Genomic DNA, 25,301 nt, shown 5'->3' on the forward strand with positions numbered 1-25,301 from the left:
AGATGAAGGTTGTGGGCAGAGAAAGCAAGAGCTCACACAGACTGGTGTTTGAAGGAGATTTGAGGGGAAGCTTTCTTTTTTCAAATTTAAGTTGATTGATTGATTTGCCACACAGCCGGGCTTGCAGGATCTTAGTTTCCTGATCAGGGATTGAACCCTGGCCACGGCAGTGCAAGCACTGTGTCCTGACCACTGGACCACCAGGGAACTACCAAAGCTCCTTTGTATATGACAATCACATACAGAGAAACAAGAAGAAATGGGAAAAGCAATTTTAAGAGACTTCATAGTATGCTATGAATCAAATCCTATTTTGGTACAATTTATAGACATTTCAGAACAAATTTATTTTCCTTTAAACTATTTTTTGGGTCTTGGACTGGTGTTACTTTGAATACTGTGCTCTCTGGAGACTGGGCTTTCTGATGATTTTAAATAAATGAAATGTACAACCCTAGGTTCTTATGAAGCAGATATTTCTTTGAAATAAAAAAAGAAAGGAAATTATGACATTTTATTGGTTCTAAGATATACTTTTACTTTTTCAAAAATTGTTAAAAATTGTTTTAAAAATTGAAGTCTAATTGATTTACAGTATTATATTGATTTCAGGTATGCAGCATAGTGATTTGGTATTTTTACAGATTATACTCCATGAAAAGTTATTACAAAGTAATGACTATAATTCTCTGTGCTATACAATAGATCCTTGTTGCTTATCTATTTTTATACATAATAATTTGTATTTCCAAGTTCCATACACCTATCTTGCCCTTCCTAACTTTCTTCTCCCCACTGGCAACCACTAGTCTGGTTTCTATATCTGCGAGTCTGTTTCTGTTTTGCTATATATATTTGTTTGTTTTACTTTTTAGATTCCACAAACAAGTGATATCATAGAGTATTTTTCTTTCTCTGTCTGACTTATTTCACTAAGTATGATAGTCTCTAGGTCCATCCACATTGCTGCAAATGGCAGAATTTCATTCTTTTTATGGCTGAGTAATATGCCACATCTTCTTTATCCATTCATCTGTTGATAGACACTTAGGTTGTTTCCATAAGTTGGCTACTGTAAATAATGTTGTTATGAATATTGGGGTGCATGTATTTTATTGAATTAGTGTTTTCTTTGTTTCTGGATATATACCCAGGAATAAGATTGCTGGATCATATGGTAGTTCTATTTTTGTTTTTTGAGGAGCGTCCTTACTGCTTTCCATTCCCACCAAGAGCATACAAGGCTTCCCTTTTCTCCACATCCTTGCCAACATTTGTTATTTGTAGATATTTTGATGATAAGCATTCTGACAGGTGTGAGTTGATATCTCATAGTTTTGATTTACATTTCTCTGATGAAATGTTAATGAGTACAATATTCTCTCCTTGTATTGATACTTTTGTCACTATATAATGCGCTTCTTTGTCTTTTGTTAGAGCCTCTGTTTTAAAGTCTATTTTGTCTGATATGAATATTGCTACCCCTGCTTTCTTGTCAATTCCATTTGCATGATATATCTTTTTCCATCCCCTCACTTTCAGTCTCTTTGTGTTTTTAGCCCTGAAGTGAGTCTCCTATGGGCAACATATAGATGAGTCTTTTTTTTTTTCTTTTTTTAAATCCAATAAGCCACTCTATGTCTTTTGATTGGAGCATTTATTTCATTGAAATTTAAAGTAATTATTGATAGGTGTGTACTTATTGGCATTTTATTAGTTTTTTTCCCATTGTTTTTTGTACTTCTTCTCTGTTCATTTCTTTTTCTTTTTGTTTCCTCCCCTGTGGTTTGATGATTTTCTTTAGTAGTATGCTTGGATACACTTTTACTTTTAACTTTTCTGAAATTGGGATGTGCCTTTATGTTTGATGAAGAGTCAGGGTTTAATTGGAAAGATCTTTTCTTTGTTATTGATATATTTATTATTGACACATTAAGCTTCTTGACAGCATAAGCTTCTTGATAGCATGTTATGTAATTCACTTCAATTCTTAAAGGCTATGTGGCAAATATTTTCATGGCAATATCCCATGCCACTTGTCCTTAATAAATTTCCTTCCATAAAATGTCACTGAATCCCAGTGAATTCAACCCACACTTATGAGACTTATTTTGCAGCTTGTTTTTAAAAGGAAGAGTGAAATCTGGGAAAATAAACAAATATTTGACATTTAGTTTAAAAAAAAAAAAAGCAGACAAGTGACTTTCTGACTTCACATAGAAATAACCAGCACCATTTTCCAAATAACCTCCAGTTCTTCAGTGGCCCAGGGAAGACTGATAACTGAGAGAGGCTTTTTAGACTAAGCTTTGGGGTAGACAGGTGCAAAAGGGACTGGAGGACAAAAATCAAGAAAGGGGACCCAGATTTTAAAATAAGTATCCACCCAATTAAAAATGCATGAAGGATTTGAATAGGCATTTCCCCAGAGAAGATATGCATATGGCCAAGTCACATAACATCATTAGTCATCAGGAAAATGCAAATCAAAACTGCAGTGAAATACTCTTCATATCCACTAGGATGGCAATAATCAAAAAGGCAGAAAACAACAAGTGTTGGCAAGGATGTGGAAAGATTGGAATCTTCATATATTGCTGGGGATGTAAAATGGTGCACTGTAAAATGGAAAACTGTCGGCAGCTCCAAAAAATTAAACAGAGTTACCATTTGAACTAGCAGTTCCACTCCTAGGTATATACCCAAGAGAGCTGAAAACATATTTCTATGCAAAAACTTATACATGAGTGTTTATAGCACCATTATTTATAATAGTCAGATAGTGGAAACAAATCAAATGTCCATCAAGTGAAGAATGAAGAAATACAACGTCTACACAATAGTGTATTATTCAACTATTAAAATGAATGAAGCACTGATCCATGCTGAAAACTGAACCTTAAAATTTTTATGCTAAATGAGAGAAGCCAGACACAAAAGACCCCATATTGTATAAATCTAATCATTTAAAATGTCCAGAATAAACAAATCCTCAGAGACAGAAGATAGATTAGTGGTTCCCAGGGACTAAGGAGAGGAAATGGGGGAAAATGAGGAATGGGAAGTGACTGTTGATGAGTATGGTGTTTCTTTTTGGGGAGATGAAAATGTTCTGGAATTAAGAGTGGTGATTGATGAGCAACTTTTGACTATACTAAAAACCATTGAAATGTGTACTTTAAGAAGGTGAACTTTATGTATGTGAATTATAGCTTAATAAAACTGTAATTAAAAATATATGCAGAAGGGTCAAAGAAACAAATGAACAGTGCAGGGACTGCAGGGGACAAAGAATGGCTCCTGAGTTCTCGCTTGTGTGCAGAAAGAGGCTGTTGGTATGCCTGGAATCCAAGGTGAGCCTAGCTTTCTCCACCTATGATCCAGAATCTACTATTTGGTGACTGACCTAATTTCATCTGTCATAAGCAGTTTTGTGCTTTGGGGTTGGTGCCATAAGTAAAAGTCAAAGCACATGGCTCTGTGTGGTCTAGCCCTACTAGCAGGGTGCTGCTGACTCATGAGGTGCCTAAACAACACTGTAGCTTTGAGTTAATGACATTTATTATTCACATATCAATCATTATTTTTTTCCACCTTAGTACTAATAGCTGGATGGGTAAACAAATTTATTCACTGTAAATGCAGTATTTATTGAGAGATTTCACTATGGTGGGTTTGGGGTTTCAGTAGTGAATGAGACATGACCCTTGACATCAAAGGTGTCAATGGAGGATGTATTTAAGTAAGAGGGCCAGTACGTTGCAGTTGGTATATACTCTATAAGTGAAAGAAAGTACATGGTGTTAATGGATTAATTGTATTAGTAGCCACCTTGTGTCCACATCATTTTCCCTATAACACCATAGTATCCTTTTAATCTTGATCAGGGCTGGTCTTGTCTCTTACATTCACCAATAGAATGTGGTGGAAGTAATGGTGTATTAGTTCTGAGTTTAGACTTCAAGAGGGCTTGAATGCCTTTGCTTGTTCTCCAGATCCTGCCTTGGACATGTGAAAAACCCATGGCTAGCCTGCCAAAGAGTGGAAAAAGCACATGGAGAAGAGCCAGATCAGCACAGTTGTTCCAGTCAAGGCCCCAGACATGTAAAAGAACCCAGGCAGGATCAGCCACCAGCCAACTCCTAGCTGACTACAGATGTACAGATGAGCCCAGATGAGATCAGCCTGTCCCAGCCCAGATCAGCAGAGCCTGGCACTTATCTGTAGACTCACAATCAATGGAACATTGTTGTTAAAAACACCAAGTGTTGGTGGTGTTTGTTATGCAGCAAGAAATAACTGACACAGGATGCAATGGGAGCACAGATGATGGGGAACTTGGGTGTATCAGAGAAGTCTTCCTAGAGGAAGTGACATTTAGTCTATAAAGCTAAAGATGAATAAGAGACAAGGAAAAGAGAGAACCTGAGTAGGTGTATAAGTGTGTTTTCAGGAGTGGTTCAAGGGAAAGAGGAACAGAAAGGGTCTAAGTAGTTGAGGGAATAGTATTTAAAAAGCCCAGGAAGTGAGATGGTCCATAAGGCAGGAATGGAGAGTTATGTATGAACCAAATCATGTAAGATCTCAAACAATTATTAAGGGATTTAGACTTTATTCTGAGGATTGCTGGGGTCCATTAAAGGCTTTTAATTCTATTTTTGCTCTTGTATGATCAGTCTTTCTCCAGTATGGAGAAATGGTTACATGATTTAAGACTTGAGGCATGGAAATCGTTTAGACCCTTGGTAGGTGGTGGGGGGGATGGTGGCTGAACTTGGGTATTAGCAGAGAGGATAGAAAGTGAACGAAGCTGGGGGCTATTCCACAGGGTCAGAATTGACTGAGGTTGGTGAATTATTGGAATGGGGATGATAGAGAGCCAGCTGTCAGTGATGATGCCCACCTTTTGGCTTGGGCAACTGAATTGGTATTGGTTTTATTCACTGCTGAAGAAAACAAAGGATGTGGAGCAGGTTTGAGTGTAAGGAAATTCAGTTTGATGTACACTGTATGTGGCAGATTACATTTTCCAAAGATGCCTATATACTCATGTACTTCAGTGTAAGCAACACTGCTCCCAAAGCAAAATGGGGTCTGTATTTGTTCCCTCCCCTTGAATCTGGGAAGGGGCTGTGAGAACACCAATGAATGAGGTCCAGCAGAAGTGATAGTATGCAATGTACAGGTTCAGTCATAAAAATTTTGATCCAGTTTCTGCCTGGTTCTCACTTGGGAAGCTCATACTGGGAGTCCAGCCAACATATTGTGAGAAAGCCCAGGCCATGTGGAGAGGACACATGTTGTGGTCCAGCCCGGAGCCCCAGTTAGTCTCTCAGTGATGTATCATCAACCACCAGATATGAAAGTAAATTAGTCTTTGGAAAATTCCAGCTCCCAGCCTTCTAATCTTCCAGCCGAAGCCCCAGATATCATGACGTAGAGACACGGCATCTCTGCTCTGCCCTGTCTGAATTCTTGACCCACAAAAACTATGAGAGTTTAAGAAATAATTCTTATTGCTTTAATCCACTAGGCTTTGGAGTAATGTATAACATAGCCATAACTAACTAACATGTTGCATTTGGAGACATCCTCATAACTCAAATGTATATTTCTTTTTCAAAAATCAGTGTGGCCGACTCTTTTTTTAATCTGTTGTATGAAGAAACTTGCATCAAATACTCTGTCAGTTCTTGTCACATCCACTATTTGTCAAAAAACTTTTGAAAATTTTGCCTTCCTTAGCTTTGGTCAAGGAAGGAGGGGAGGAAGGGAGGATCCTGAATATGGGAGCAATGGGCAAGTTTAACGCCATTTCCGGAAGGAGGTGGTGGACTGATGGAATGATGACAACTGTGCCCTCCGACCCAAGCATTGCAGTCTCCTGATTTCCTGCACAGGCACTGATGTGCCCCATCAGGGTGGGCATTACTTCCCTAAAAATTGGTATCAATGCTGCTCCCACCTTCCTGCCCATCAGAAGAAGTTTGGCCCCAACACCACGAAATAACAGCTGGGTTGTGTTAAGAAATTTTTATTGTTTCCTTTGGATTTGTGATGAAAGCACATAAAATTACAAGTGGAAGAAACATCATGCCACAAAATTGCATAGAATTATTACAAAAATGTGAATTATGCATTTTAAATAATTTGAGATAGAAGAACCAAAATATGTACATTTTAAGAGCTTCAAATACTTTGTCCTATCTTTTTTTCTTCTGAAAAGGCAAAAGTCACAATGTCCAATCCATCACAAACAATATTTATACAGTGCACAAGCACAACATTAAATTCAAAGTAATGCAAGCAATGGCCCTTTCTTTCAAAATTATTTAATGATAGCTTATCTATCATAGGAGTATTAATTAATGTATGGTGATATTGAAATGGTAAAATGAACTGTTAAAAACCAAAAACACACGGCATGTCATTAGAACTTTGAAAATTCTCAGTACATGGCCCAAACCATGCTATTCTCAGTAGTGTAAGGGTATCATAGGGGCATAGTCTAATTTAATACACAGATCTACTCTCTATTATAGGAAAAACCACAGTACAGAATTTCACACATTCAACAAAGAACAAGGCAAATACAGAAAGGCACAAAACTGCACATCATATAGACCCTTTTTCTTTATCTTAGTCTATTTCAAGTAATATTAATATTATTAAATGATAGTATCACTGTAGTAACTTCAATGATGCAAGATGGACAGTGTTACACGCTACCCCCACAACTGCAAAAAGTGTCATTGTACAGATATAAAAATGTGATTACAGGAAATGGCCAAATACAAACATATTGCAGAATGACTAGAGTCACTAAGGTAATGAAATCCAACTACCAAAACAGTTTTGTGTAAGTCAAGGTTATTCAACTTTAGTCTATCTCTGGACTAAAATGTGATACAATTTTCTGTAATAATCACCATTGCATTTGGTTATTAATGCTATTATTAGTTCATTCTTCTGCAATTTTAGCCAGTCTGTAATTTTGTTTATAAAAATGCAGCATTCTATTTTGACCATTCTTGCTTCCTTATGATTAATGCCTTTCTTTCAAGGTGCAAAAGTAGAATGATTTACAAAAGAGTTCTCATTCAGTGGAAGTTAAGTTTTATTAAGTGTCTAATTAACACCCTAAATCCTTTAGATCAAAATATAGTCATCTCCAAAGGGGATGGGATTTTTTTTCCCCTTGTGTCTCCCTAGATGTGTTTTTTAATCAAACACTACTTCCTAATGTTTGAACTAAGCCCTCATTTTGATTAAAACTTAATTGTGATCCCTAGTTATTGCTTAAAGTTAAATAGAATAATTTCCATAAAAATATTAAATTCTTAAAACACAATTTTCAGGACACAACTAGTTTTTGTGTTTTAAAATGTTTTACTAAGCTACAATCAGACAGGTTTAAAGTAAAATAAAACTGCACATCTTGCTTCAGGGCTTTAACTTCAATGTTCTTTGTGTTACTCTCTAAGTTATATTTTCCTCTATATAATTATTCTCTCTTACTTAAGACCTTTCAATAATGTTTTAAATCAGTTTCACCATAATATAATTTGTTTCTCCTATGCCACTTAACATAGGAACTTAACAAAAAGACAGTTAAGTGAATTAAATGTACATAGTAAATATATAATGAAAGATTTTTTTAATGTGAGAAATAAATTGAAATCTGTCAGATTTAAAAATTATGGAAGATACTAATACATTTCCATATTGCTGTCCTATACATTTTTGTATATTCTGACCATTAAAACAAGCTTAAAATACTTAAAATCCAGTTTTTGATCATACAAAATATACATCAAAGTCATATTTTAAGTTCTCAATCTACCTTAACTTGCATCAAAGCTTCCATCAATTGTTTCTTAGAATTTTAATGTAATTTAATATCCACATAATGTAGATATTTGACCATTTTCTTCTCTGTCATTGAACTGGTTTTACGTCTTGTGGAAGAGATCTGGATTATTGCCAATTAAGAAACTCATATTCACACTCATATGAATGTGTGTGTGTGTATGTGTATGTGGTGTATATGTATGTACTTATATGGCTGAGTGCATACATATATACATGTAGATAACATATACCATTTATATGTGGGTCTGTGTAGTCTCTAGATAAATATTTAATCTTTATCTCTATATTAAAAATAAATGAACCATAAAGAAAGTCAGACAGCAAAATAACTGCTGGAACCTATTCACTCTGATTGAATCTCTGCTCATCATACATTGGCTCAACTATTTTTATTCAATTAAAAAGATCTTTGTAGTTGTTTAATGATTTTAGGCCAATAACCAATGAATACCCAGACTTTGAGTGCAAATAGTCGACTCAGATAGCACACTGCCTGGAAGTGTGTGGCCAACTTGCTCACACAGCCAAATGTACAAGTCATGTTGCCAAGTCTGGGGATGGCTTTACTGGACAAGGACACAATCAAGGCAGAAAACCAGCTTATTTGAGTCACTATGATATCCAATAAAGCCATGTCAGCAACACATACACTGATGCCTCTATGATAAATAAATTAGCAAATTGCAAGCCGCCAGTGCTTGCAAAGCAAAGGATGAAACAATTTAATATGCATGTTAACTCGAAGATATGGTAGTTGAGGGGCAGTTAGGAAAAAAATGCTCAAAGTTGGCTGTTCAATAGTGTTAAATAGTGCTATGCATTTCTCAACTATTTCTATTACTTTGACATACTTTACACCAGAGCTTCAACTAAAAACATGAGCTTGCTTTTCTTCAAAGAAGACGCTGTCCTTCATTAAATGTTCCGTGGATCCTGGAAGCTGTCTGCTTTGAATTTACTACTGGAAAGAAAACCAAAATCCCACCACATACATGCACTCTTCACTAGCAGACCTGCAGTAGTTTCCACATAACACATGGAGCCTGGGTATGGGGAAGCTGAATGGATCCTTCTGGAACTCTCCCTCCAGTGTGGATTTTAATCTAAGGGATGCTTCTCAGGAAGATGCTCCTGGGCAGTGATCTTTGTAAGAGAGAGTCCGATGGAGCTGGAGTGGCCATGCGTGTTCTGAAGGCCAGGAAGAAACAATCACAGGGGAGTATCAAATTCTTTTCCTGGGTTTTCTCCTTCCAGCTTCTCACTGGAAGGAGGCTTGTGGTTCAGTTTTCCAGGGTCTGAGGTCAGCAGGGGAGGGACAGAGCTGTGATTGCTGTCTTCACTGATCTTCCCTTTCATGGCTTCCTGCACGAATTCCAAAATCTCCAGGGGCAGCCTTTTGAACTTGTCTTGGTACTCCTGCTCTAGCTCCACCTGCAGCTGGGAGACAGCAAGAAAGAGGATGATTTTATGTCATTTGGGTTTCTATAACCACCCATGTAGAAACTCCTTGAAAGAGATGTACAAAGAGGGGAGGGACCAATTAATTTTAATATCATGATGTGAAACTGAGGTTCGTTGGACATGTCATTTGTTCACAGCTAAAAGTCACCAATAGCTGAGGGTATCAAGGTCAGCCATGAATCAGGCTGGGAGAGCCACAAAGTCAATTGGAGTGGACAGACGGTCAAGGCGTGGGCTTTATGAAGTGCAGCCTCATCCAGAGGCTGTTTCTAACCCAGAGCTAAATGCATTTTACAAACTGAGCATACTCATATAGCCAACCTGAACATCTATCTTCACTTCTTTTATCACCTGTTTATTCTGATTCCTTTTTTCTTTCAAATTTTTATTTGCTTCATAAACCGTTTTACCTACCTTTTAAAACTGCCTTCAAATTTATCTGTTTAATGCTCTGGAGAATTTTCAGACTTTTAAAAGTCACAGAACCCTTTCTTCAAATGCAGGCTTATGCTGGCCTCAGCCATAAAACAAGTAAAAGCTGGGCATCTGGTAGAAGTGGGGTGAGGGGCGGTGGGTGCTACCTGCTAGGACGCTCTGCTGCTCAGAGCCCAGATGAAACCCAGGATTTTGAATAAAATTTTCTCTGTTTATTGAATGATAAGCAGGGAGCTTAATCTTAGATATGGCGTGAGAGACTAAATGCTTTTCCTAAACGCCCAAGATCTTGCATTTCTCAGCAGCTCCCGGGTGATGCCGATGTGGCTGTGGCTGGTCTACTTTGGACACACTGACAATCTTCCTGTCCTGGTTCTACTCTGAGCTCCCAATTCTACTTTTGGTCTCAATCCTGGCTGTATGTCTTCTATCTGCAGCTTCAATGCAGTCTGACCCCTGACCACCTGGGATGAAGACAGTCCTCAGGTCATCTGCCCTGCGGTGTCCGGACCCCCCTTTCTTCAGTGCCAGCAGCTTGAGAACATCTCCTTTAGTTCAATTCCTTTTTGTTCTCGCTTCTATGTCAGAGAAGTTTTGCCAAAATTAGTACAGATCAGTAATCCCTTATTATTATGTATTAAGTATTATGTATTAACTTTGCCAAACTTAATAGAGATCAGTAATCCCTTATCTGCAATTCTAAAATCTCCAAAATTCTGAAATTGAGAAGTTTTTTATAAATTTGTAACAAAATCATTGACTTTGATATAATGCTATTTATAATCCTTATTTAATCCCACTTCTTGTGAATGTCCATACATGGTACTGTAGACATATTAATTTGTTTGATTATGAGGGTGACCTGGGCCCCCTTGGGATATAATGCTTATGGTATATGCATCATATTCCTTTTCTAAAATCAGAAAAATTATGAATTCTGAAAAACAAGAGGCCCCAAGAGTCTCGAATAATGGATTGTGGATCTGTTTGAATGAGCTTTTTTTTTTTTCCACATCAAAAAGTGCCTGATAAAAATGGCTTGGCCTGAGTATTGAAAGTCCCCTATTCCCCCCAAATATCAAATATTGGGTATTTATGAATATGTTGTCCTGGCATGTGAATTCCAATAAACCAAGAAGGAAACACTCTATGAGAGGGATACCCACAGGGCCTGAGGTTCACATTGCCATGATGTGGTAAAGGCACCTTCACACACAGCTCCACCCTCAGCACTGGGGACAACCCTCCGGAGCATCAGATATAAGAAGGCAATGGCCAGTTTCTCCCCAGGTGGGGCTTTTGCCCCACCTGACACACTCTGGCATAAGTGAAATCTCAGCCTGGTGTCTGACAGCTTCCATTTACCACCATTCAGACCTCGTCATGAATTTGTCTCAATTTTAGTTCAGCAACACATGCAGTTAAAGTTTCGTTTCCAAAAAATGTAGGGAAAGGGAGAAAAGCATGGGGCCCTATGTTTAAGAAACAGCAGATTTCATTTAGGTTAGACTGGGGGAATTTCAGTATAGATCTATTGCACCTGACCTAGACACCGATTTCTCTTAGGTCATTGGTGGACAAGACCCTATGGTGCTTGATAGGCTGTTTCCTTTTTTAACTTATGAAAAAAATAAAAAGAAAATATGAAATGTGAGAAAATGCCAAATAAACACTTAAACTAACATTTTCTGGTAATTTTTAATAATCTAATTTTAATAATTATGATTCTGCACCCAGTTCAGATATGGGGGTATTTTTCCCCACACCGCCAAGCAATTCTCTGTGACACCAGCTGGGTGTCCTACAATTGAATTAGATTCTGACACTATATATACCTGGAGATAGCGTCAGATCCCCCAGGTTAAGGGCTCAGTCCTACAAGACTGCCCCACACCCCTCCCCCAACTTTAGAGGCCAATTGCAAGTCCAGGTTGTCACCTGTGCTTCTGCCTGACTGGCTATAGTTTGGAGGCTCCCATGATCCCCTCACTTAGATTAGATTGGTAGAGTCGCTCACAGAACTCAGAGAAACATTTTCTTACTAGATCATTGGTTTCTTATCATTAATTAATTAATTAATTAATTATTTTGGCTGTGTTGGGTCTTTGTTTCTGTGCGAGGGCTTTCTCTAGTTGCGGCAAGCAGGGGCCACTCTTCATCGCGGTGAGCAGGCCTCTTACTGTCGCGGCCTCTCTTGTTGCAGAGCATAGGCTCCAGACGCGCAGGCTCAGTAGTTGTGGCTCACAGGCCCAGTTGCTCCGCAGCATGTGGGATCTTCCCAGACCATGGCTTGAACCTGTGTCCCCTGCATTGGCAGGCAGATTCTCAACCACTGCGCCTCATTGGTTTATTATAAAAGGACACAACTCAGGAACAGCCAGATGTACAGGACAAGGTATGGGGAAAGGGCACAGAGCTTCCATGCCCTCTCCAGGTGGACCCCTCTCCCCAATCTCCATGTGTTACCCAATGTGGAAGATCTCTGAACCCTGTCCTTTTGGGGTTTTGTGTAGGCTTTCTATGTAGTCATGACTGATGTAACTCGTTGGCCACTGGCCAGTGAACTCAATTTGCAGCCCCTGCCCTCTCCCAGGAGGAAGTCAGGAGGATGGACGTTAAAGTTTCAACCCTCCAATCATTAGCTTGGTTCCCCTGACAACCAGCCCCATCCTTAGGTGCTTCCCCAAAGTCACCTCATTAACATAACAAAAGACATCTTTATTGGTCTTAACACTTAGGAAATTCAAGGGTTTCAGGAGCTCTGTGCCAGGAACTGGGATGAAGACCAAATGTATATTCCTTATTATAAATCACAATATCACAATAATAATAATAATCTTATTTTATATTTTTTCATTTAAAAATTGACCCAGTTGTGGCTAAATTATAACTTTGGTAGATTCTTCCTTTTATCATGGATTAGTAGTAGATTTTATTATACTCTAAACTATTTTAATAAATTAATATGATTAATTTATAAACTAAATTAAATGTATATTAAATGCCATATATTTCACTCTTTAAAAAAAAGTCTTTATTAATGAATGAATTACAAATGTGCATTTACTTGAATTTCAACTTAGAGCTTTTCTCTTTATATTTTTCCTCTTATAAATGGAATACCTGTTTATTACAAGAAAATATGAATAGTATGCAGGGCAAGATCTGGCTCTGTTTCTAAAAAGCTCCATCTATTAGGAGTCTAGAGCCCAACTAAGATCAGCTATGCTCAGCCCAGATCAGCTGAACTCTGAAAGTCGTGAACTAAATAAATATTTATTATTGTCAGAGAAGTTTTGTGTTTTATGCAGTATTATTGTAGCATTTCCCCCATGACTCCCATAATTTCTCTCAGAAATGTTCATGAAATTCTGTGGTGTGGGCGTCACCAAAATCTGAGGATGCTCAAGTCCCTTATATGAAATGGTGCATATAACATATGAGCATCCTCCCATTAAATCACCTCTAGATTACTTATAACACTTAATACAATGTCAGTGCTATGTAAATCGTTGTAAATTCAATGTAAATGTTAAGTAAATAGTTGCTGGCATGTAGTAAATTCAAGTGTTGCTTTCTGTAACTTTCTGAAATTTTTTTCAAAGATTTTCAATCTGAGGTTGGTTGAATCCATAGATATGGAACCCATGGATATGGAGGGCTGACTGTATACTAAAACATAAGGCAATAATTATGCTACTTGCTAAGCCACTTCATCCCAGCTAACATGTGCATTCTAGAACTTGAAAGTTTTGTGTTAGAGCCGGAGTGCTCTCTCCTTATAGATGCCTGCTATTAAGGCCTAGTGAAATCAAGTGCCCCTAAAACAGAGTTCCCCTGCCAAGTTTATGACTAACCTCTCTATCCAAAACCTTATTCCCTTTCTTATCCCACCCTGGTTCCCCTTAGGATTGAGGAGTATCAAAGAAAAGGGGAGATTGAAACTGAGCAGAACCCTGCGGGACCCTCCTGGGTACAAAAGCTCCTCCATGTCCCCTGTTTCTTGTTTGAAGAAAAAGGCTTTTAGTCTCCTAGGCCTTCCCTGAGTTTCAAAGAGCAGGCACAAGCAGTTACTAATTAGGGAAGTGAAGGAACGCAGAAACAAAGGAAAAGCAGTTAAGCAAGAAAAGTAATGACAGCTCAAACAATAGTCAGTGATAAAACAGAGCCCTAGTTTCTCCTCAAGAGATATACATAACAGTGTGACACATATCTCTGAGTTTTTCTACAGAAAGTAAGATCCCCCCACCCAGGTGGAGGATGGTGACTACATGCTGACCACAAGCACATAGGCCCCAAACTGGTTGGAACCAGAAGGCTGATGATTAAGATTCTGACACACCACCCTTTTACCTCAGCACCAACAAATCAGAAGAAAGTCATGCACCCTAGAGCCCTCACCTCAAATGTTGCCTTTAAAAACCCTTCCCTGAAAGCCATTGGGAACTTCGGGTCTTTTGAGCATGAGCTGCTCATTCTCCTTGCTTGGCGCCCTGCAAATAAATGCTGTACTTTCCTTCACTACAACCCAGTGTCAGTAGATTGGCTTTGATGTGCAGCGAACGAGTGGGTCCAAGTTGGGTTTAGTAGCACTAGGAATTTTCTATTTTTAGTTTGGTGCTTTCTGTAGGAAGATTCAGCAGAGGACTATCATAGCTGGGAATAAAATGAATGTGAAAGAGAAAAACAATTTTGATTCTACCAAAATGATTAATCATGGTCCAGAGACACCTTGTCAAACTGAAAGTTGCTATTGTACTTAAACTACCAAAAGACGGTTGAAATCTTTGAAGAAGACCTGTGCTCTGGGCTAAGGAAGCTAAGAGACTTGAGTGAATACATACTCTGCACATTATTAACCATTATTTTTTAAATAAGGAAACTGAAGCCTACCACCCAGGTGGTTTAGTGCAGAAGCAAGATCTGAACACCAAACTCTTGCCTCCTAATCCAGGCTCCAACCCCACCATTCCAGGCCAACCCCTTTCCTCTGTAAAAACAGGATTTGTGAAGATCTTAATAACCTGATATTCTGTGTGTTGATAGAAGAATAACAAATAACTTCAGTGTATTTTCCTTATGTGTCTAGGGTATTAAAGTTGCTGTCACAAATAACTGGGAAGTGTCTGTTAATGAAAAGTGATGCTGAGGAGGGGTTCCATGGCATAGGGTCTTACTGACATGCCCTCTTAATAATAGACTACAGGCATACTTCGGAGATACTGTAGTTTCAGTTCCAGACCACCGCAATAAAGCGAATAGCAATAATGAAAGTTACATGAATTTTTTGTTTCCCAGTGCATATAAAAGTTTATACAATACTATAGTCTACTAAATGTGCAATAGCATTATGTCTAAAAAAACAGTGTATATAACTTAATTAAAAATGTTTTATTGCTAAAAATACTAGCAATTATCTGAGCCTTCAGTGAGTTGTAAATCTCTTTGCTGGTGGAGGGTTTGAAATATTATGAGAATTAACAAAATGTGACATAGAAACAAGAAGTGAGCAAATGCTGTTGGAAAAATGGTACTGATAGACTTTCTTGACATGGGGCTGCCACAAACTCTCAATTTGTTAAAAAAGAAAAAAAAAAGCGATATCTGCAAAGTGCAATAAAGTGAAGTGCAGTAAAACAAGGTACGCCTATTCAGGCTCTTGGAAAACAAAAGGGGCTCTAATCCAGCTGCAGTTAACCTGGTCTATTTCTAAGCCTTCACTGGACTTTTCTGTTTGTCTCTGTCATGCTTGGAAGACACTGGCTTTTCACTCCCTCTATGTAATTCTTCAGTTTAGGACCTGTTTATTTGGTCAGCTGGCTGTTTTCCTGTTTGCCATTAAGTGCAGTCTAATTTAATCAGACTATTTCTGTAAAGAGTTGGATACTCCAAGAAAGGATAAGCAAACGGAAAATTGGAATTTAAAAAATCCAGTTTAAAGGAAAAAGAAAGATCTCTTGGGATAGAACCAATCTAGTAAATATTGGTAGTAAATTGCAATGAAATATAGAACCACAAAAATAATGATGGTAATACAATGAAAGTAGTAATTGCAATTTACTGTGTGTTTACTGTATGGTATGCACTGTTCTTAAGACTTTTCATGCATGAATCAATTTAATACAGGAATATTAATTTCAAAATCTCTAAATTCAAATATCCATGGGGACCAAGAAACAACATAAATCTGTGAATTAGGTTTGGTATAAGGCAATAGAGGAGTACCAACACCTGTGGCTAACTGGAATTGTATTTCATGTTTAAAACACTCAAATTCAAAAATGTTAACAAGTACCAAGAGTCAAATAAAAAGCTCAGTTTAGTCTTCAGTTTGTGGCTCCTGATTTAGCTGCTCCATCAGAAGCAAGGACATGACAGAAAAGCGTGATTTATGTCCACTGGATGGAGGCTAAGAAGGCATTACCAGAAGAATCCCATTCTCTCAACCACAGAAACCCTAAAAGAATCAATAAAAAGCCTCAAGTCAGTGGAAATAAAAGCCATGCAAGGGCTAATTATTTTTAGATGAAGTGTGTATTTTTTCGCCATCAAGTGGAATACCATCAGCAGGGAAGAACTGAACTTACATTATGATTTCAGTTCCTATGCTGAGTCACATTAGAAACAAATGTTTATAGTGCGGGTGGTGCTGCAATCATCTCAGAGAAGTGGGAGTCCCAGGGAAACATCCTCTTAGGAAAGTCTTGGGCTGGGAGCCCTTCAGACCTGCCAGAGTGACCTCCCAAGACTTATTCTCAAGGAGGTCCTGCCCTGATTGGGCCTCGCTTCAGATCAGTGTCCTCACCTGCACGCACCTGTCTTAACTCCTTTTAATTCTTAATTACCCACACTTGAGCCCCAGCCAGAACTGCTCTCCCTCTTGATTTAAAGCCTGTGCATTTAAAAAGCAAGAGACAGGCTGTGTTGTGTCCTAGAATGAACTCAGCCACATCCCTAGAGAATGCTCTTCTCCCAATCACCTAAAATTAGTTTGGGTTTTTCTTTTTCTTTTTGTAAATGTGTATTTCAAGAGTGGTTAGCCATACTCGGGTTTTATCAGGACAATTGATTTTGATGTTTAGGGAGTGAGTATTTTCTAATTAGATGGTCACTCCTTCTAAACATGATGTTTACGTCTTCTGCTTAAATTACTGTGGTTTTAGGTTGACCGTTCACAACTCAACCTGAGGGGAAATTAGACATTTGATCTCTTGGCCTTGGAGGGGTTTGGAGCAGTCTGGTTTTCACTCCTGAATTCTCCATCTCAGGTCAAGTTGGCAAGTATAATGAATTTTCTCAGAGCCGGAAAACTGAAATGGGGCCAGGTAGAAAGGTAAATGAGAGACTGGGGCCAGGCGAGAACTGTGGGATTGCAGAGGGTGGTCCTCGGGTCCTTGGTTACAAAGAGGAGCCGCCCAAAATTGCCAACTAGATTGCTGCCACATACCTGCCCAAGGTTGCTGCATCTGATTTTTCAAAGGAAGCTAGCAATATGGATTTTCATGTTAAATCTTCTGGTTTATCAGTTTTAGCACCTAAATTAGAAATTAAAAAAAAAAAAAGCTACCTTGCAGGTCAATTTGCAACTTCCAGAGTGTCTGGGTAATATATTCTATAGGTATGTCTTTGGACGTGATAGGCAACTACCCAGAAGTCTGCCGAGTCCTCCCAGCTCAGGGATTGGCTGCCATCCTCTGCTGCATGAATGGAGACATAACCACATCGCGCTGGTGTTCTGAATCTGTGGCAAGGCGCCCCTTGCTGGGAAGAAAAAGACACTTATACCTGGAATAAGCTTTTGGCCCTATTCTAGGCAGCTCCTCTGGAAGGGACTTGCTAAATAATTTGAGATGTCTATTTTCCTATTTCCTCCTTTATCAAAATTTGGTGATGTGACTGCTAAACCCACAGGGTTTGGAATGGGGAATCTGATTAACCCAATTACAAGGTGTTTTATAGAAATGCTCTTTTTTAAGTCTTCAAGGCCAAATCCTTTCTCTGATGGATCTCTTTTTTTCATGAGGTCTTCAGAGGTGATTTGGAACATAAAGTGGTTACTCTGCTGACTTATTTTTGGGGTCTTAAATGAGTGGCAGTCAATTCAGAGTAATTCTAGGTATAGCAGATTTGAATTCCATTGTCTTGGTCTACATGGCAAAATATGACAAGTTATCCCCCGAATTTACATTCACCCTTTCATAGTGTCTGCTATGCCTGGATGGCAGCTGCCTAGACAAGAACAATGTTTACAAGCCCCCTCACTATCTTTGCACCCAGGGGGGGCACTTGACCAGTTCTTGCCAATGAAATGTCAGGGCCAGCTTGTTAAAAGGCATATGGGGGCATCTTTACTGTCTCTTTCCCTTTTCCAGCTAAGTCCTAGAGGATGATGGAGCCACATTATGAAAAGAATATGGTTTTCTAAATTACCATGTGGAAGCATGTTGTCTACCAACCAGAAACACCCACAATGGGCTGTTATATGAAAAAAGAAATAGAATTATATTGTATTTTGGTGCTGTTTGTTACAGCAGCCAGTGTTATGCTAACCAATACATTCTCACATATATAATTTGTGTTGCATGATTTATGTTAAGGTTAAGGGAATATGTGTAGTTATGACAAGTGTTTCTCCAATTTATGATTCATCTTTATTAGGCAATTTTATGCCATAAAGATGGTCTCTTAAGGTTGCTTGGGGCATATTTGGTTTATTTATTCTGGATTTAAAGTAAAATTAGAGAATAATCCTAACAATAAATCTTGAGTACTTTATAGCTATTTTATAGCTATAAGAAAGAGCTAGTGTTATGAATCCCAGGGGCATTATAATTTTCCATCAATCTTTATTTCTCTTCTACAAGAAAAGTGTTGGGTGAAAAAAATCTCCATTTTCTTCCATTGTTATCACTGGATTAAAATGTATTGGGTTGGCCAAAAAGCTCGTTCAGGTTTTCCATACACCTTATGGAAAAACTCAAAACAACAAAAGAGCTTTTTGGTCAACACAATATATAGTTTATGGCTATCATGAAGCTATTCTTATAAGGACAGAAATGGAAGACTTCAATTAAGTAATATTGCAAATCAATTTTAAGACATTATTCCTTTTCCTTCTGCTTTGAGAACAAAGCTGAACTAGTCAGCTAAATCTTAATTTCTGCTTCCAACTTGCCATCATCTGACCATCTCCTGGTGTGGATAACCCCAAGGCTGCTTCTAAAAACCTGGGTGACTTCTTCAAATCACCCAATCTAAGGGACTGAAAGCCCTTCTAATGGGTCATAGGCAACCTTACTTACACAGGGATAAATGACTTTAGGAAAAGCTACTGGTGACAGAAAAGTCTAGTAGGTTCTACCAAACCTGTTCTAGTTCTCAGGTGACTTTGTTGGCCAGAAAGCCATCCTAATCCCAAATTAGGGAACATGTCCCAATACTTGCAGTACTGGGCTGGATGGCAAATGCCATCGATTCATGGTTCATTCTCTACATTTACTCACTTTTTTGCCTTTACTCCCTCATGAATTCTTTGACTTATTCATTCATTTATCCAAAATTTACTGAGTGCCCTTCTGTGTACCTGGCACTGTGACTAATGCTAGACATAGAGACATGAATGAGACACAGCCCTGGTTTCAAGACCAGTGGGAGATATGAAACATAAAATAATAATGTGATATACTGAGATAAATACCATGATAAAGTGATAAGCAATATACAGCAGTAGCACAGAGGAGGAAGTGATCATCTCTCCTTGGTATCCTAGAGTAGGAATTACCTAAGACCAGAAGTACTGGACATCATTAAATTCCTGTCCCCTTGCACACTTGTTCACGTGACTGCCACTTAAATTTATCAAAGGCTCACCCATATCATTTCCCTCTTACTCTCTGTGGCACATCCAATTACATTCCAAAATAACTGAAAAAGTAACAATATAAGAACTCCAAATTATCTTTTTAAAACATGACTATTTTGTCTAATTGTAGGCTAAGTAAAATAAAACACTGTAAAAGTTGGAAATACCCCAGAGATCAGTGACCAAACAATAATAAAAACATTATTAAATGCATAATTTTTCATAGTGTTAAATGAAATCCCACTCAGAAAACCTATCAATCTAATCCTTACCTATGAATGACCATCTTTCTATGCATGTCAGTCAAATAAATATTATAGAATTTTCAACTGTGGATAGAAGATTCCAACCTTGACTTCTTTGAGGTGGAAAAAGCTTCCTCTACTTAACACTTCCAGTTATTTGGAAAGTGTATTTCAAGGCTTCCTAAAATTTCCTTTCTCTAAAATGTATAGTATCCTTTTGGTAATAATGGTATAACAAAAATGATTAGGCCTGGGGCAAGTGAAGTGGGTGAAGTTACATAGAGCATCAACATCACCTGGGATCTTATTAGAAATGCAAGTTATCAGGCCCAGTGATCTGTGTATTAGTAAACCCTCTGGCTGATTCTGATACATCCCAAAGTTTGAGAACTACTGATTTAGAACTTAAGGTAGCTTTGCAGGAGAGTCTTATATATGTGGATTCTTGGGAACCATTTGTATACTTAGTGATTAAGTCTTGCCAAAAAAGTAGCGTCAGATTTGGAAAGTATTTTGTAAACCTAAACACATTTGAATATTGTCAAGGTACATATATCAGATGGAAAGTACTGGATTCAATGACATTGAAGTCTGGATTATTGAGGCTGTAGCATTATAATCTTGGGTGGCGGGGAGGCTTCTCGTTCAATTCAGAAGTAACTATAGCAGTGATAGTCATTGTCCAGCCTAGAGCCCTTTGGACTAACCATTATAATGTAGACTGTCCTATTTCCAACTGCCTGCTTTCTCTAGTAGAGAGCACAGCTGCCTGGAAGTGCAGCCCAGTAGTTGGCATAAGCATATACTCTAGCTCCCTTACCCTTTAGATGGAATAACTCTAAGGTGCATCTTCTACATAGTCTCCCAATAGGGTTGAGCACCGGTTGCCCATGGTTGTAACTTGCTTGATAACAAACACACTTTTTACTGCTGCCTTCCCTTTCCTGCCTCCCTTCACTACCCTCTACTAGTTTCCTGGGATCACTTCTCAGAATCACTGCATGTATTCAAATCCTCGTCCGAGGGTTTGCCTCTGGGGGCATGCAAACTAAGACATTCACTTAGTTTTTGAATTTATTAGCTGGCATACATTAGGTGTAAAAATTACAGGGATTTACTTATAGTTTTGGGATTGATGTGCCCTAACGTATAATGCAGTTTGATATTATTTGACTTGCTTATAAATTACTTGAGCTGAAGATCTACCATAAATTGTCCAGTGCCTAGATTTAAGTTGAAAAACAATCATTCCTTTCTGAATCTACACAGATCTATTTGGCCTTGAAGCACATTAAATTCAAGCAGCAACCCAAGTAAATGTGAACTTGGATATCTTTTGGTCTCTGCTATATAGACTGTAACCTCAGTGGTCATATATAATGTAGCACGAATCTAAAACTGCTGTGAAATTATTTCTGTGGAGAAGAGACATTAATGTACAGGATAAAAGATAGGCTGTGTCTGAAATGTGCCCAGCAGAGTGACGATGTGTGTTTATTTCCTTCTTCATTCAGCAGCATATGGAACAGAGGGATAAACTCAAATGCCAATTGGTTTTGGTGGTTTTGTTACATAACATTTCAAGTGAGAGAAAGGCTGTCAAGAAAAATTATGCTGAACATTGAGATGAATAAATAATGTATGATGTACTGAGCATATTCAGAAACAGTCTATCCCATCAAAAGAAGATCAAATGTATTTTGCAAGAGGAAATATGTTACTGCACTGAATTTAGTAGCAGAAATATAATGCCTTTAAGAAAATGGCCCTTGCATTAAATAATTGAGTAACAATTCCAGAGATATCATGCATGTTTAAAGGAAAAGCTTTCTGCTTTAAAATAAATATCTGTTAAAATGTTTATTTTCAATGTTTTTCTAATAAATCAAGTTGATACTTTTTTCTCTTTAACCTGCCTTCTAACTAAATGCTCTGTCTCAAAGAAAATGACCCACCTCACCAAGTAATAAATTATCCTTTGTTTATATTTCAAACAAACATAGTAAGTGCATAATTCTTTACTAAGAGTCCCTGTGCCTTGATCACATATCATTTATACAAACATACAAACTAAACTTCTTTGCTTTATGCAAGTATGTTAGCAGTTCAGACTTGGGAGCCAAATGCAATCAATATTTTCAAGGAGAAATGCCACTAATCAAGACATGGAACCTGATTTAAAATACGGTCTTTTGGATTAAAATATAATCAGAAATAGAATTGATGATTTGGCTTTCTTTCACCTTTACTCAGCCATACATTTCTATTCACTCTTTTTTTAAAATGTATTTTATATTGGAGTATATTTGATTAACAATGTTGTGTTAGTTTCAGGTATACAGCAAAGTGATTCAGTTATACATATATCTATTCTTTTTCAAATTCTCTTCCCATTTAGGTTATTACAGAATATTAAGCAGAGTTCCCTGTGCTATACAGTAGGTCCTTGCTGGCTATCTATTTTAAATACAGCTGTGTGTACATGTCAATCCCAAACTCCCAATCTATCCCTCCCCCCATTCACTTTCTTATCCTACTCCCCTAAAATATTTATTTTTATATCTAATATTTACTTAATAAATCTGTAACCAACTTCTTTGGAAAACATGTAACAGAATAAAATTGCAAATGCGTCTGTCATGGCCACCATGATGGTATGGACTCTTCTGAGAAAGTTATGTCTACTATGAGGTCAAAATGATGAGTTGAAAGCCAAGCAACTGGTTGGAGTTATTTAGTGTCTCATTGAACTTGAAAACTAATGAATGGTTATTCTATTAGTATAGGAATTCTTCCTGTGAGTTCTCTTAAGACACCAGGAAAATTATGTTCAAGAAACAAATGGGAGCACACTGATAATATACTAATTTCTCGAAGATAACATGCTTAAGATGCTTTTCCTGCTTTACCCACTTAAGTCCCTGTGGAGGTGTATGAATTGCTACAGTTAATCACTGAATTGACTAATGAATATTTATTGAGCACTTACTAATGTAAATGGCTGGCTCTGTGGTAGTTGGCTTGAGGAATCCTGAATGGTGTTTAACAGTTGTCTCTTAAGGGTTAAAAACTTAAAATATAATTGGTGAGCCAAGGTAAAGTTACACAATAACCTGAGCTAGTCATACAACATGAATTGCCAAATCAGTACATATTATTGATTTGGAAACTGTAAATCACTGTGGGGAGACTTGCATCTGAGTTAATCCATGAAATCAAAGCCTCCAATTACCAAACATGAAAATGAACTAATCACCAGTGTCTTAAGCACAAAAGTTTTCTTCCACTAGGCTTTTAGTAATTTATCTGTCATAGTTGTCAAATAACAATGACTATTACTATGAATATTTATTAAGCATTTATTATATGCTGGGCACTAGGTTAAGTAACTGGCATGAATTATATGCATGGATTACCGCTTTGAATTCTTACATTATTCTATGAGGTAAATACTACTATCATTTAGTGGCTATGTCACACAGCTGGTAAATAATGAAGTCAGAATTCAAACTTAGTTATTCTTACACCACAGTTTCTACTTACAATAACCTCCTCTTCTATCAAGCATTAGCAAGAAGCCATATATTTGTATTCCCTCAATGATTCACTAAAGCAGAAAGTTGGTAGATACTCTTATATAGAATAGTGGAAGAACAAAGGCAAAATTGATATACATTGTCATGGTAGGTAGAATGGAGAAGAGGATATTATATTCTTTTTTTCTTCCCTCTCCTATTCCCACTGTGTTATCCAGGTCTTACCACATCCAAGTAGACATTTATTCAGTTGAATAGTCTATACCTTTGAAAATATATGACATGGTCTAATAGACTTAAGAGTCTACACTGAAAAAAAAAGACTTCAACAAGAAATATCTGACTGAGCTTCCCTGGTGGCGCAGTGGTTGAAAATCTGCCTGCCAGTACAGGGGACACTGGTTCGAGCCCTGGTCTGGGAAGATCCCACATGCCGCGGAGCAACTGGGCCCATGAGCCACAACTACTGAGCCTGCGCATCTGGAGCCTGTGCTCCGCAACAAGAGAGGCCGCGACAGTGAGAGGCCCGCACATCACGATGAAGAGTGGCCCCCGCTTGCCGCAACTAGAGAAAGCCCTCGCACAGAAACGAAGACCCAACACATCCAAAAATAAAATAATTAATTAAAATATATATATATATATATGTATGTGTCGACTGAAAAAAATGCATTAAAAAAAAAAGAAATATCTGACCAATGCCTCAGAATTAGGAAGGGATCCTGAAAACGTCCAGAGAGATTTAAAAAGAACCCAACAGGTTCTTGAATTAATAGAAGTGTGAGGTAAAAAATTCAAAAGGTTTTCCAAAGACAGCCAGAATGCCATCTCTAGAAGGAAAAGTTCTCCGACTCAGTTGTGTGGGATAAAATCACTTTATAAAGCACTGCTACTCAAAGTACTAGGATAAGCAGTATCACATCAGGCTTACCCCAGACCCAATGAATCAGAATTTGCATTCTTAACAAGATCTCTAGGTAATTCGTATGCACATTGAAATCTGAGAAACGGATTTAAAGATATTTGTTATTAATTTTTAAATGTGCATATGAAGGGTTAAACTGAAAAAAGTTTAGGCTGTGCTATTTTGAAATATTTTCTATTTTTAGCAGATGTTATTTATAAGAAAGTTACAGATTTGGTGCTTCTTTGAGATGAATTCAAGGTATTGAGCCAAATAAGATTTAGCTCACTCTTTCTAAGTACTGGCCTTAGAAGTGGATGAACCAATTAGCAATAGGAAGGGGTATCATACCAGACACAGGGTGTGTTATGGAGTTATGGTAATCAAGAGATTGGTGCAGACACAAGAATAGACAGGTTAACCAATGGAATGGAATAGGTGGCTAAGAAACTGGCCCATGCATGTATGCAAATTTTATATATGAACATGGTGGCATGGCAGATCAGTGGGAAAAAGAGGAATTATTTGATAGATAAAGCTTTAAAATATGGTTATCTACATAAATAAATAGGAAATTAGATCCTTACCACAAACCATGCACAAAGATAAACTCCAGATAGATGAAAGATTTAAAAGCCAAATCCAAAACTCTGAAACTTTTAGAAGGCAATATAAATAAATATAATTCAGACCTTGGGGTAGTTAAGTATTGCTTAAACAAGACTCAATAGCTAATGATAAACATTAGAACAAAACTTTTACACTTAAAATTAAGAAATCTGTGAATCATATGATACCTTCAACAAAGTAAGAAACAGGTATGAACCTGGCAAAGATGTTCACAACACACATATCTGACAAAAATGTAGTATCGAGAATATACAAAAAAATTGCTATAAAGAAATAAGAAAAAAATAACCCAACTTTTTAAATGAACATAAGATACAAATAGGCATTTTACTTAAGAAACATGTGTGGCCAAAACC

The 25,301-nt window shown here is 37.6% G+C and overlaps 1 protein-coding gene across 6 annotated transcripts in view; it reads right to left on the reverse strand.

Moving 5' to 3' along the window:
- Positions 1–5,999: 5,999 nt before the first annotated feature.
- PLCB1 (phospholipase C beta 1) overlaps positions 6,000–25,301 on the reverse strand; it is a 680,890-nt gene continuing 661,588 nt past the window's right edge. For 4 of the 6 annotated variants that reach the window (XM_073792678.1, XM_073792679.1, XM_073792682.1 and 1 more), the window contains one exon: positions 6,000–9,309. In XM_073792678.1, coding sequence (XP_073648779.1) covers positions 9,082–9,309 — 228 coding nt within the window. In that variant the 3' untranslated portion in view covers positions 6,000–9,081. The remainder of the gene's footprint in view (positions 9,310–25,301) is intronic. The other 2 variants (XM_073792680.1, XM_073792683.1) reach the window with 1 other exon arrangement.

The sequence above is a fragment of the Tursiops truncatus genome, chromosome 15 (assembly GCF_011762595.2).
Source record: "Tursiops truncatus isolate mTurTru1 chromosome 15, mTurTru1.mat.Y, whole genome shotgun sequence".
Taxonomy (NCBI): Eukaryota; Metazoa; Chordata; class Mammalia; order Artiodactyla; family Delphinidae; genus Tursiops; species Tursiops truncatus.